Raw genomic sequence first — 14,382 nt, forward strand, 5'->3', positions numbered from 1 at the left:
TCTGAAGCGCAATATGGCCCTCACTAAAAATGTTTGGAGACCCCTGGTCTAAAGCAAAATAGCACACCTAAAGCAATATAATGTATAATTAACACGAGTGTCAAGCATAACACCCCTTTGCGGAACAATTTTCTTCTCGTGATTTATATCTACTCTGACAGTGATAGCATTTTTTCTTTTGTGACATAAATTATTACATCATTCGAATTTACGTGTGTTTTCCAAATTAACTCGATCTTCAGAACAATAGTTATTTGTACAACAAGAGATCAAAGTTTGATATTTCTTCGAGTGCTTATTTTGAGTCCCGTGCAAGCGAAAGATTCTATAATAGATTCACGAGCGTAGCGAGTGAATCTAATTTAGAATCTTGAGCGTAGTAAGGGATTCAAAAGCGCACGAGATGTAAATAACTTTGATCTCGTGTAGTACACAAAATTTTTCACCCTAAGCAGTGAGAACATACCTAGAGGGACAGAGATAATAGAACCCAAGTATATCGAACTTGTATTAGACCCCGCATGTTGAAATGACATTTGACTATAAAGGTCACTGGAATGTCATTTTGTCTCACTCAGTGAGCAAAATCGCATTTTGCTCACTGAGTGAAACACGCTCAGTGAGCAAAATGCGATTTTGCTCACTGAGTGAAACACGCTCAGTGAGCAAAATGCGATTTTGCTCACTGAGTGAGGCAAAATGATTCAGTGAGCAAAATCGCATTTTGCTCACTGTTTTTAAGAAGCAAAGTACCCTTGTTCGAGCTGCTGAGGTGAAAAGAATATTACTTTGTCCAACAAAAATCCTACGATAAAAATATTAGTCTCACTAGATGGCATCCCTAAAAAGCCCATTCCATCGATATATACTAAGTGCGATACAAGAAGGCCATCTAATAAAAATAAATATATTCACATCTCATTTACTTTTACTTTAGCTTCTCCTCTCACTAACAAATCAATCACAACTTGCAACAGCCAATCAACGTCCAGTAACCTAATATTTGAGTCATCATTCCTTGGCTAGGTTTAATGTTTATGTCAACTGTTTCTCTGGTGGACGGGAGTGTGCCAGGCGGCGATGGCGGCGCCCACGGTGGCGCCCAGCAGCGCGGCGCCGCACGCGCCCGCCTCGAACAGGAGCTTCGGTGTGAACACGCCCCAGATCATCAGGTGCCGGCAGTGGATGGTGGCGGACAGGGCGCACACGAACGACTGCCACAAACGATACGAGAGTTAGTAATTGCCTAACGGTTAGCACGTTATAAATAACGACGTAAGGGTATTGCAGTTACTGATGTGCCGATGGAAAGTTATCAGATTGTTGAAGCTTTAAATAAAGCTCAGAAAATCCTATGGAAAATTTGTGGACGGAAACAGTTCACTGCGAAAAATCTTGATCCTAATGACCAGTAGGTATCTATATGAATACCTGCTTTAACTGGAATGAATTCATTTACAACACTAATATATTTATTTGTGTTAGATTAGAAGGCAGACATTATAATGTCACTAACCCTGATAGCGAAGCAGAGCGCGAACTTGAGGCACACGAGGAAGACGGCCGCGAGCTGCGCGCGCGCGCCCGCCGCGCCGGCGCCGGCGCCGCGCCACAGCGCGAGCAGGGGCGCCGCAGCGCCGAACAGCAGCGGCATTCCTACAATAGTACATTACTACAGAGGCCGGGACGAAAGGGGTTGCCGGCCGAAGACATAGACGGCCGAGCGAAGCGAGGCCGCATAGGTCTGAGCGCGGGCAACCCCATTTCCTGCCGAGGTATGTATAGTGCTTTTCTCAAACATGCAATGAAATAAATAAAATAAAAAATCCACGAAACCCAAGTTTTATTTATAGAAAAAACTAAAAGTAAAGTACACCCAAAATATAACCAACACCGTACCTATATCATTATCACGCGTATGTTTTACACGAGTCGTGTATTTTTACTACCCGTATATTTTCATGTATCTTTGATTTTTTCGCCTTGTAACCGCCTGACTGTCGTTTTCGTCACATAAGTTTACATAGTCTTTCATGTTGATATCATGTTTCAAATACATCGTTGCTTTATACACGGAATAAATAAGTATAATTTCCACAGTGTTGACGAATTTGTAGTTACATCCATTTAAAATACGCCACAAAACTGTTTCTAATAAACTGTAAGCCATTTTTCTTAGTTTCTCAAATAATAAAATTGCCATAAGCAACCATATATATACTTCGTCTTTGACTTGGCGGCAGAGGCAGCAAGTTATTAAAATCAATTCTGCTTACGCTGCCAATTCCAACGCCTACGATTACAATTAATAAGTATTAATTTCATTATTTTGACGACCGGTCTGGTCTAGTGGATAGTGACCCTGTCTGCTAAGCCGATGGTCCTGGGTTCGAATCCCAGTAAGGGCATTTATTTGTGTGATGAACACTAATATTTGTTCCTGAGTCATGGTTGTTTTCTATGTATATAAGTATGTATTTATCTATACAAGTATGTATATCGTCGCCTAGTACCCATAGTACAAGCTTTGCTTAGTTTGGGGCTAGGTTTGATCTGTGTAAGATGTCCCCAATATTTATTATTATTATTATTTATTATTTCGTCGGAACTCATATTTAAGTCAAAAAATCAACAACGCACCATAAATCCAATAAAACAGAATGAATATTTTTCAACTTTACCTCCATAACAATTTAAAAAATATAACTACGCGTGTTTGAGTAGACCTTTTTACCGCTAACGTTTAGATGAAATATTTTAAATGTTTTTTCTCAAAAATGAACGGCAAAGTCGACGTTGCCGTATAAAAATTTGGTCGCGAAGTGCGGAGTTTATGGTCAGTCAAAAATTAAAAAGTTAAAAACATTGCAGTCTCGATTTTGGGACTGCAATGTTAAAAAAAAAAAAAAAATAATACAAAAATTTATTGTAGGTAATACACAAAAACATTTTCAGGGGTGCTAAGATTATCCTAATTATGTACAATTGACAAAGTGTAGGTACCTCAGCTAAGAAGTATATTATATGAAATTTATATCAGGTTGCTCTGGTTCCTACACTAGGCTCAGCCTGTCTCGTAGGTAACCCAGACTCAAGTGAGTTTATACAATTGAAACTTAAAGCCAAGGAAGGGGAAATACTTACTAACAGAAATTATTTTTACATTTTTACAATAAATTAATTAAGACACAAACAATTGTAAAACTATCTTAAATTATAATAAAAATAAATTAACCTAGATAAAACTTAAACTTATCCATCAGCGTGCGACTCAATCAAGTTAATTCTTGCTAGTGAATGTGTGTGTGTGTGTGTGTGTGTATATATATATAAATGTATGTGTTTGTGTATGTGAAAAGAAAAAGTGGTTATTTATCAACTTTTAGAAGTTCTTCTATGTCCTCGTAGGAAAGGGAGCTGAGCCATGAAGATATTTTTTTCTGAACTTCCCTAACAGTCAATTTTTTGATGAGGATTTTAGTGTTGACTTTATTGTAGACAAACGGATGGATGAAGTTAGGCAGACGTTGAGCGAAAGCTGATACAGTTGGGGGAACTGGGACTTTGAATGTGCGTTTTTGTAGCATGCAGTCGTAGTTGGAGGACTTCAAGACTTCTCCGTGAATCCTTGACACCACACGGAGGATAAAAATACCACGAACACTGAGGACATCCAGATCGCTGTACACTATTTTGGTAGCGTATCTAATTGGTTTTCGAAGGGAGACCTTGATGACAGCTCGTTGCGCCCTCTCCAGAGAAATCAAGTGGGTTTTGCATGCTCCGCCCCAAGCAGTTATGCAGTATGCTAGTACAGATTGGCAGATGCTAATGTAGACTGTTCTGAGCAATGATTTGTTTGCGGAGTTACGTAAAATTTTAAAAACGTAAATAAGTTTGCGTACCCGATTTGCTGTGGTTTTTATGTGCTCCTTGAAATCCAGCTTCTCGTCAATTACTACCCCAAGATATTTTACGGAAGTAGCTCTGTCGATCGGCTGGCAAGAACAGGAAGATGTTGGTGATTGCGTTCGGTTACAAGTGTGAATTTTGATACTGGGTGAAATAGTAGGAGCTGAGGATTTTGTTTTATGAAAACATATGAGTTTTGTTTTTGTAGTGTTGAGTGTAAGCAAGCTGCGTTTTAGCCAGTCAGCTACAACACCCAGCCCTCTCTCTGCGGCTTCAGCAACCTTTGTCCAGCTGCGATCGTGGAAGATAATTGCCGTGTCGTCGGCATAGCAAATTATATCAGCGTTGGGTAAATTGCCTGAAGCTATGTCATTAATGTAAACATTAAATAATATAGGAGCCAATACACTACCCTGCGGGACTCCGAAACCGATTTCCATATGGTTACTTATGTCTTGGACTATCTTGACTCGCTGTGTTCGGCCTGACAGATAGCTGCTAAACCATTTCAAGGCGATCCCTCTCACTCCTAGAAGTTCTAGTTTTTTTAGTAGGATTGGGATTGAGACAGTGTCGAACGCCTTGGTTAGGTCCAGGAAGACACCGATGCAGCTTTCGTTATTGTCGAGGTATCCTGATATTAACTTTGTCATGAGTACCACTGCGTCTTCAGTCGACCTTTTTTCGCGAAAGCCAAACTGCCGATTTGAGATTATGTTATATTTTTCCAGGAAACTGACCAAGCGTTTACTGACCAATTTTTCTAGGATTTTTGAGAGAGCCCCAAATTCCATTATTTGTCGAGTTCCAAACTTTTTAAAAGTTTAAATGGCCATATCAAATGAAGGCACAGGCCCATTAAACAGCCAAACAGATGATTAGTAATAATTATTATAATGTTGGTATCGCGACTATTTAGCTGCCTCAAATAGCTTGGCGTATTTTCGGCAGAAAAATACACTTCTATTTTAAAATTTAAAAAATAAAAAGGCGGCAAACTTTTTTAATTGTTTCTACTTTTTTCTGTGAAAATATATATGTAAGAACGTTGCTTCTGTAAAATATTCCTATTATATTTATATTTGTTGCACCATTTTTGAGAAAAGCACTATATATGACTCGGCTGGAAGGCTACTTGCTGGCTTCGGATTCAATTAAACGGACTCCCAAGGTCGTCCATTTAAAACGAATCCTCAGCCTGCAAGTAGCTACTTCCGAGCCTCGACAATGTACTATTATTTGTGTAGTTAAATTTATAATTTAAAATTATAGAATGTATTATTTATTAAGTTCATGTTGATTTTATACAAATAAAACTGCAAATTTTAGCAAACATTGTTTTTTGTTTTTTTTTTATAGGCGTAGTGGCAGAGTGTCATTACGAACCATAAAGCAAATGCTGCCTCTAATTTTTTTTAATGGATGAATGCCACGATGCTGTGTCACGAATATCTGTGAAATGAAAATTAAAAAAAGAGGACTTTGCCGGCCTAGGCCTGCAAGATGTGTATGAAATTCCATTAACGACCTTTTGTCCTAGCCGCACCTGAAACGTCATACTTCGCAGCCTATTATAAGGAACATAACATCAATATTTCATTGCATGTTTGAGAAAAACAAATTACATATCTTATGGGTTTATTTTCTTTCGACATAATATGCAGTCACCCAAGAAACAAATAGTTCTTATATATTTGGAGGGCGATCGCAGTAGTGAAATAGTCCACTGCCGGCGCTGTTACCGACATCTAGATATCGAACAGTTTATTATAGTGTCGTGCAGATGGACCGCAACCGCATTAAACCGAAAACTAAGGCCATATAAACCTGTATGTGTGATCAGAAAAAGGAGTCGCCCTGTTCTCTCATCGTTCGACAAATGAAATTAACGAATAGCTAAGAAGCAAGCCGGTATGTAGGTTTATTGAGGTGGAAGGCCGGCTACCAGCGGATGTGGCCGATGGTGGCGTGGTCGGTGCCGTAGAAGTGATACAAACCGAGCATCAGTCAGTCAGAGACACGGTACCTAAGTGGTATGCAACGACTTTCACCATATACGGCTTACCGAATAGCTCAAGCATCATAAAGAGACCGATGATAGCCGAACCGAAGCCGGTATAGTGCGGGTCGCCGGCGTGGAAGGCCGGCGCCCAGCGGATGTGGCCGATGGTGGCGTGGTGCCCGGTGCCGTAGAAGTGATACGAGCCGAGCAGCACCACAAGATATACAGTACTTGAGTGGTGAGCAGCGACTTTCACCATATAGGGCTTACCGAATAGCTCAAGCATCATAAAGAGACAGATGATAGCCGGGCCGAAGCCGGTATAGTGCGGGTCGCCGGCATGAAAGGCCGGCGCCCAGCGGATGTGGCCGATTGTGGCGTTGTGCCCGGTGCCGTAGAAGTGGTACGAGCCGAGCAGCACCCAGAGATACAGTACTTATAGGGCTTACCGAATAGCTCAAGCATCATAAAGAGACCAATGATAGCCGGACCGAAGCCGGTATAGTGCGGGTCGCCGGCGTGGAAGGCCGGCGCCCAGCGGATGTGGCCGATGGTGGCGTGGTGCCCGGTTCCGTAGAAGTGGTACGAGCCGAGCAGCACCACAAGATATACAGTAAGAGATACAGTACTTGAGTGGTGTGCAGCGACTTTCAATGTATAGGGCTTACCGAATAGCTCAAGCATCATAAAGAGACCAATGATAGCCGGACCGAAGCCGGTATAGTGTGGGTCGCCGGCGCCCAGCGGATGTGGCCGATGGTAGCGTGGTGCCCGGTGCCGTAGAAGTGGTACGAGCCGAGCAGCACCCAGAGATACAGTACTTATAGGGCTTACCGAATAGCTCAAGCATCATAAAGAGACCAATGATAGCCGGACCGAAGCCGGTATAGTGCGGGTCGCCGGCGTGGAAGGCCGGCGCCCAGCGGATGTGGCCGATGGTGGCATGGTGCCCGGTTCCGTAGAAGTGGTACGAGCCGAGCAGCACCACAAGATATACAGTAAGAGATACAGTACTTGAGTGGTGTGCAGCGACTTTCAATGTATAGGGCTTACCGAATAGCTCAAGCATCATAAAGAGACCAATGATAGCCGGACCGAAGCCGGTATAGTGCGGGTCGCCGGCGTGGAAGGCCGGCGCCCAGCGGATGTGACCGATGGTGGCGTGGTGCCCGGTTCCGTAGAAGTGGTACGAGCCGAGCAGCACCACAAGATATACAGTAAGAGATACAGTACTTGAGTGGTGTGCAGCGACTTTCAATGTATAGGGCTTACCGAATAGCTCAAGCATCATAAAGAGACCAATGATAGCCGGACCGAAGCCGGTATAGTGCGGGTCGCCGGCGTGGAAGGCCGGCGCCCAGCGGATGTGGCCGATGGTGGCGTGGTGTCCGGTGCCGTAGAAGTGGTACGAGCCGAGCAGCACCCACAGGCACGCCACGCTGGAGTTGCAGCGCGTCGCCATGGCTGGAATATTGGGTTTTCATTAGACGATTGCGTCACTGTTGTTCTGACTTTTTATTATTGTTGAATTAAAGGAAAATTGAAATTTTTCATAATCTTTTATATATCTGTTTGTTAGTTTTTTTTAGATCTAATGCAAGCGAAAATTAAACCAGAGTCCTGATTGTCCTGAAGTCTAATTCAATTTAAATTGAGCAAACCACCGAAACTTTGGTGGTAGGTACCGCAATGAAATGGTACAGTCAAGTGTAAAAATATAGGTGTAGACAACTTACTTACTTGACTGTACCTAATATTAAACTGATAATGTCGGAAACCGTCAGACACGTGATAAAAATTAGGTGTTATATCAGAAACATATTATACCCAGGATTTCGCCCAACGATTTCAAGCTCTGTTGAATATTTATATTGATATTTATATTTATTCGGCGTGAGAGAGGTGTGGAAGAGAAAGACATGCTGCGCCGCCCCAAGTGAATGGGACAAGGGCAAGAGAATGATGATGATTTATATTTATTCAGGGATAATTTGACAGCATTACAGCTAGCGCCAATGCGATACACACTATTAAATAAATAAATAAATAAATAAATATTACAGGACATTTTTACACAAATTGACTAAGCCCCACGGTAAGCTCAAGAAAGCTTGTGTTGTGAGTACTCAGACAACGATAAATATAATATATAAATACTTAAATACATAGAAAACAACCATGACTCAGGAACAAATATCTGTATCATCAATTCATCATACAAATAAATGCCCTTACCAGGATTCGAACCCGGGACCATCGGCTTCATAGGCAGGGTCACTACTAGGCCAGACCGGTCGTCCAGACTATTACAATATGTTATAGTAAAGCTATTATAATAATTACATGATGAATATGACAATAACTAAGCTGAATGAAAGCCGTCAAAGAATATCCGTATATACATACGCCACACCTAGTACAGTCGGTTCCCTAACAATAACATATCTATCCACTTTTCTATACAATTAGTATGGCACCTTAGGTACTTAAGTTGGGGCACCAACCGTATTAGAGCAGCAAAATACAAACTGAACAAGTTACATGACTTAGCAGAGCCATCGGTCTTCAACAGCGCCACGATATTCAAAGCCAAATAACCAGACAGTAGTGCTATCGCCGCGGCCGGAGCATAAGCGGCACCCAATACTAATGTGTTAGCCACATAGAGTAGTAGCGAGCACACGAGTAGCGGTAGCACGGCGCCGCGGCCGTCGCGCCGCAAGAGGAGGGCTAGGCCGGCGGCCAGGGCTAGCCATGCTGCGCGCGCCAGCAATCGCGAGCGGCCTGCTGATCCTAGGATTAAACAAATATTTTAGTATAAAAATACAATCAGGGTATTCTAAAAATTAGTTACAGTTTCTAGTATAGACAATAAATAGGGTAATAACTTAGACCCTTACTTCATTAAAATTTATCTCTTGAAGTACAAAGATCATTTGATTTTGGCTTGAAAACGTCAAAAACACATTTGAAACACACGTGATTGTTCCTCTTGTTACCCGGATGATTTAATTACCAGCATAACCTTGACTCGGGACTAACCTAAAGCACCCCAGCCCACGGCCCAGTGCGCGCACGCCAGCAGCCCCGCCGCCGCCGCCGCCAGCCCGCGCCAGCCCGTCGCGCGCCGCCCCACCGCCACGAAACCCGCCACCGAACCTACGAATTAAAACCACATTCTAATTTTATATGCAAACCTATTAGTAGTAGTAGATTATATAACCCCATTGCATGCATTACATTGATTGCAGATTTGTAGCGGTCCATTTATTTAGGTAACTATCAGGTGGTGTTACGTTATATAATATCAAATATCTTACACTTTAATTAATTGCAGCGTCATTGGGTAAAATAGCGAAATCTGTATAGTTTGTGTCGCTTTTCAGCCGTAGGAACAGTAATTTTAATTCTACATCGGCTTTATTAGACGCTACCTGTACGGAAACTTACGAAATGCAAAAAGCAATACTCGTCAATATTAGATCAAAAATAAAATAAAATGTAAGTAAATAAATTTACCTAGTGCCAGCACCAGCGCCGCTCTAGACGCCTGCTCCCGATTCGCCGCGCCGCCCGACGTCCAACAATCCCCCTGCTCCTCCCGACATCCTCTATAAGGCCGCGAACACGCCAACACCACACCAAAACACGCCCACAGTCCTGCCGCTTTCAACGTGCCCACATTCCATGCCATCAAACCGAGCACTGATAAAGATAGAAAGGCTAAACCGGCTCCCTCTTCTATTATGTAGCTGTTTGATACTAAAACTGCAGCAGAAGCGACTAGGGCGCCTCTAGCGAATCGCTCGTAAAACGTCGATCGGCCTTCGTACCATCTTGTGGATATGCCGTCCCAATGCATTACGACCAAAGCGCCTGTCAACACTCCAGACACTATGCCGGTACTTAAAATAATCGAGTGTAGGACGTTTTCGATTAGTTGCAAATAATAAGCGGTGTAACATATCCCTATGCATACAGCCATAGATATATATCCAGTTGGAACGAAAGAGCTCGCGAATATTAGCGGGACTCGGTCTATCGGGAGCCCTTCAGTGACAAGCCAGTTGAAGAATATGGCTAGAATGAAGAGTAGCAACGCTCGTAGCATTGACAGGGAGTCGAATTCCACCCATACTTCGCGGAATATACTACGTGTGGTGTTAACCAATGCCCTGAAATAGAGTGAATTCAACATCATTAAAAACAATATATTTGTATTTCTGGCAAAAGCAGCTTTGAGAGCTCTGTGCTTCGAGCAACACCGGCTTCCGACACATCGGAAGGGAGGGGCCCAAGCGATATGTTACCGTACAAATGTTTCTGCCATTTTTTGCGGGGGGAAAGGTGCACACAGAGTCGCACTTCTCACACACTTACATACAAAATCCAATCTGTAATGACGACACAAATACTTAGAAAATGACACACGTCAAAGACAAATCTTGCAAACCTCGATCTCTTTTTGTGTACGGACGAGTCACAAGTGTCACAACACGCACACTAACACATTTTCGTCGAAGTATTTTATTGTATTCTGACAGATGAGAAGTCGGTTTTGTCGCGCTCGACCGATCCGCAATTTGTACTGGGCGAGCAAAATCGATAAATCCAACAATTACATGAGACTAAAATATAATAATAGTGTTTAAATGTAATTAAACGTATGATATGTAAAAAAAATATTACATGTGAAATGTAACACCTTCTTTTTGTAAATTTGATGTCTCCGACCTCTTTTTACGACAAAAAACCAAGCAATTAGGCATTTTTTCTGCTGCTGTGTTCACGCGCGCGTCTGGACTCGGTCTAGTGAAAAATCCGAGCGCAACTAGTTTTATTATCCGCGCTAGATCAGTTGATCTTGTAACTAGGCAGAGGGGAAATAGTGCGAATGCCGCCTCCCTTCCGTGTTGCTCGAAGGCTCTGTGTGTATGTGAATATGCTCTACAAAGTTTTATCTATTGTTTTATGGTAGAAGGGGTCTTAAAATTTCATCTAACAAGAAAAAAATATTGAATAATACTGAAACTCCCCAAATATTCAGTCGAAATAAAAGTTTCAGAATAACTTACTTCACATCAGCAATAAAAACATTCAGTTCGTCAACAGTTTCCACAGCAGAGGCCTTGCTCATCTGCTCCCTCGTCGCGTTTATCAGCATGGCCAGTTTATCGAGCGGCACTTGAGTCGACTCCTCGCCATACCTTACTAGGTATTGTGATATCTGTAACATATATACCAACAAAATTATTAGAAAAAGAACAAAGAGTTATTTGACGTAAAATGACAGTGCTCGTAAATTTTACTTAAGTATATACAAAATATACCTAAATGCCTAGTTTGTCTATGTCTTTAGTATTAATAGCTATTTTGGTTACTGATAAAAATGAGTCCATATTCATAGAAGGAACTTCTAAATGTATAGTGATTCTATTAATCAATTACTGTATCCTGTAACTAATGTTAGGCTGGTATAGTAATTTAATCAACATAATCAAAACCAAACACGTTTATTAGTGCCTAATACCTATGTATTATTTACTATCAAACTATGTATTATTAATAAAGCCTTTAAAATGATAAACTGTCCAATAACATCGCCTTGGCAGCAAACTATTTGTCTGGTTAGTTAGTAAGTTAGTTAGGTTAGATTTAAGAACTAAACTAAGAATTAGCTTTAGGTTTTTTTCTGGTTGGGGACTGAAAATCAGCAGTTTCGCTGAGTCTCATCCATTTTACTGCACAAATATTTGTAAATTCAACCTGTTTTTTTTACTGTACTTGCAATTTTAATATTTTATAATAGTTATAATGGTTTTTAAATTGTGTACTTATTGCTTGACATTTGTATAATTATAATCAATTCTTATTTTCCTACTTGACGATCATAATATAAATTCGTATAGATTAGTGTAAAATAATTTATATTGTAATTTCATATTATGAAATAAATAAATCTAAATCTAAATTTGTTGTATTTTTTTTGTGTCGGTAACTAAATATTTTTTTATTTTTTAACTGGCTGGTTTAGTATTTGGTTTGTAATTTTTTCTTATGGCCTATGGTTTAAACACGCGTAGTGGAAAAGAAAGCACAGATATAGTGATTAAGAAAAGACGATTACACTACACCTGTTTCAAAACATTAGTCATCTGCAACAACATAACTGGCACAGTGGTTTTAGGTAACACAGACAGCTGAAGATTCCCTAGCGAAGGCGCCGGTGGCGGCATTCCGAATGCCGCACTGACTGTAGGTGTGAAATCAGTCTGTTGCACTTCACTGCCCGGTGAAGTTGTATCCACACCTGAGAGTCCCGCGCCGCGGTAAGCGAAAAAAGCTGCTGTACGCTCTGCTTTGCTCTCTCCACCATGGTCACCTGTATAAACAATTGGTGTTGTTTTAAACTATAATTTTGGTTAAGTATCAACACATTTGACAAATTCAACCATACCCTAAAAAGTATCCCTTTCCAAACAAACAAAAGAAGTTCGAGTAACATAAAAAAACCATGCCAACAGTTTTTTTTTGTCTAAAATCAGTTAATGATGGAAATGTTAATGAACAATAAAAATCTTGCTTCACAATCACATACACATTTCCTTGGATAGTAATAAAAATCAACAATGTTATCAGTAGCATAGCAAACACAAGCCATAATACTCAATACAAACCATCATTCCATGTATGCCAGTCTAAAACAATGTGAAAAAAGTGTTTACTTATTTAACATTTACAAAAAAGGATTTAACGCAGGCAGGCCTAAATAAATGAAACTATTTAAATAATCTAAAATAAAACTAACACAAATTGTAATTAGAAAGGTAGATAAAAAATCTTTTCGTACAATAAAGTGTTTACATACTTACTTAAAATAGATTAATCTAATCAAATGTAAGATAAAACAATCTAATACCTGTCTCAGTCATGCCGTGGTCACCAATGACATAAAGTAGGACATCTGGTGGCAGCATTTCTATAATCTTTTCCAGTCTAGCATTAGTTTCCTCAAGTTTTCTGGTCATCTCTGGGTGGTTTGGTCCATATCTGTGCCCTGCATGGTCTACTCCTAAGTAGTGGGCTAAGAGTAGGTCCCAGTCAGATTTTAGTGCCTCATCATATATTTTAGAATCTATTTCTGTAAAGATGGATATAACAATTTCCAATTAAAATTCAATACAACTAGCAAAACAAAATACAAGTTTTGTATTAGAATACAAAACTTGCTCTAAGTATATTCATGTCATATGATAAAGTTTGGTTAATAGTATTTATTGGAGGTCCAAGTGAATAAGCCTTGTAATGTGTTAGTATTTGTTTCTAAGTCAGATGTCTCCAAATGGCAATAACCTAATAGTTGTTACATAGTAAATAAGAACCTGAATCAACAGTATCCAAGTCCCAAGTGTGGAATGAGTACATAGCATGGGATCTCATCCATCTGCCAGGAATGATTCTGGACCAGGTGTCATCTCCCAGCAGCACAGCTTTGCCTCCTGTTCTAAACAACTGTAGCATAAAAGATTAAAATTGTTATAAGACTTTTTCTACAACTTAAATAAAAGAAACTCTTTCTCTTTCTACTTCAATGTTACCTGGTCTATTGTATTATCTTCCTGCATCTCTGCAGCAGCAAAATTAGAGCTGACATCTATGAAAGTGGGCAGCGAGCCTGTGACGAGCGCCTTGATGCGTTGCAACGTGGTGGTGGGCGGGTCAGCCATGAAGCGGAACAGACGCGCGCGATCAGGCCAGCGCTCCATTGTTCGCCGGATCACCGGCAGCCGGTTCTGGTACGGCAGCGGCTTGACCAAACCCTCGTCAAAGTCCGTGAAGTCGTAACGTAGCGCGTCCACCAACACAAACATAACCCTGTTCCGTTCACCCGCGCATACTATCGGCGCACCAGGATTAGATAAAATACGACGAATCTTCTCATTTTCACTACACGAAACTTGACTAGAGTTCGTCTCTCGACCGTCGCACCCTATCCTGCTTAAAGGCACGCATTCTGTCACATCGCTCAAAGTCTTGCGGGATAAAAGAAAACCCTGGCCGAACATGAGCACAGCGGACATAATCAAATAAGAAAACCATAATAGGTATAAAATAAAATTCCATTTTTCTTTCATGTTTAGTACTTCGGCTATAGTTTTAAGTTACCATTGATTGTTTTCATTAAGGATAATGAGGAGAGGAGACGGAAAACAATGTCGCTGATCAAAATTAGCTAAAAATTAAAATTGGATTGTCAATGTCAAGCTCAGTCTGACACTGACATATTCCTTCTTTTTTTTTATTAAGTGTCATGCGAACTCAACATAAAGCAAAAGTTACCGCGATTTTAAAGTTGACTTAAACAGCAAACCGGTAATTTTTGTAGTGGCAGCACTGAAAAGAACGAATGAAACGAATGAAAAAAAAGCATTGAACTGTCAATGTCTGATTGGTCATGTGTGTGTCAA

The 14,382-nt window shown here is 40.7% G+C and overlaps 1 protein-coding gene across 1 annotated transcript; it reads right to left on the reverse strand.

Annotated features, from left to right (window-relative positions):
- Nucleotides 1-782: 782 nt before the first annotated feature.
- LOC134798182 (GPI ethanolamine phosphate transferase 3) lies at nt 783-14,232 on the reverse strand. Its single transcript, XM_063770530.1, has 12 exons — nt 13,513-14,232; nt 13,297-13,426; nt 12,834-13,055; nt 12,592-12,612; nt 12,049-12,296; nt 10,990-11,141; nt 9,434-10,089; nt 8,957-9,073; nt 8,456-8,707; nt 7,187-7,378; nt 1,517-1,656; nt 783-1,214 (listed from the first exon to the last, which is right to left on the reverse strand). The coding sequence occupies exons 1-12, from the start codon at nt 14,047-14,049 to the stop codon at nt 1,041-1,043; spliced, it is 2,841 nt and encodes a 946-aa protein (XP_063626600.1). The 5' UTR covers nt 14,050-14,232; the 3' UTR covers nt 783-1,040.
- Nucleotides 14,233-14,382: the final 150 nt, after the last annotated feature.

Source organism: Cydia splendana, chromosome 16 (genome assembly GCF_910591565.1).
Source record: "Cydia splendana chromosome 16, ilCydSple1.2, whole genome shotgun sequence".
Classification (NCBI taxonomy): Eukaryota; Metazoa; Arthropoda; class Insecta; order Lepidoptera; family Tortricidae; genus Cydia; species Cydia splendana.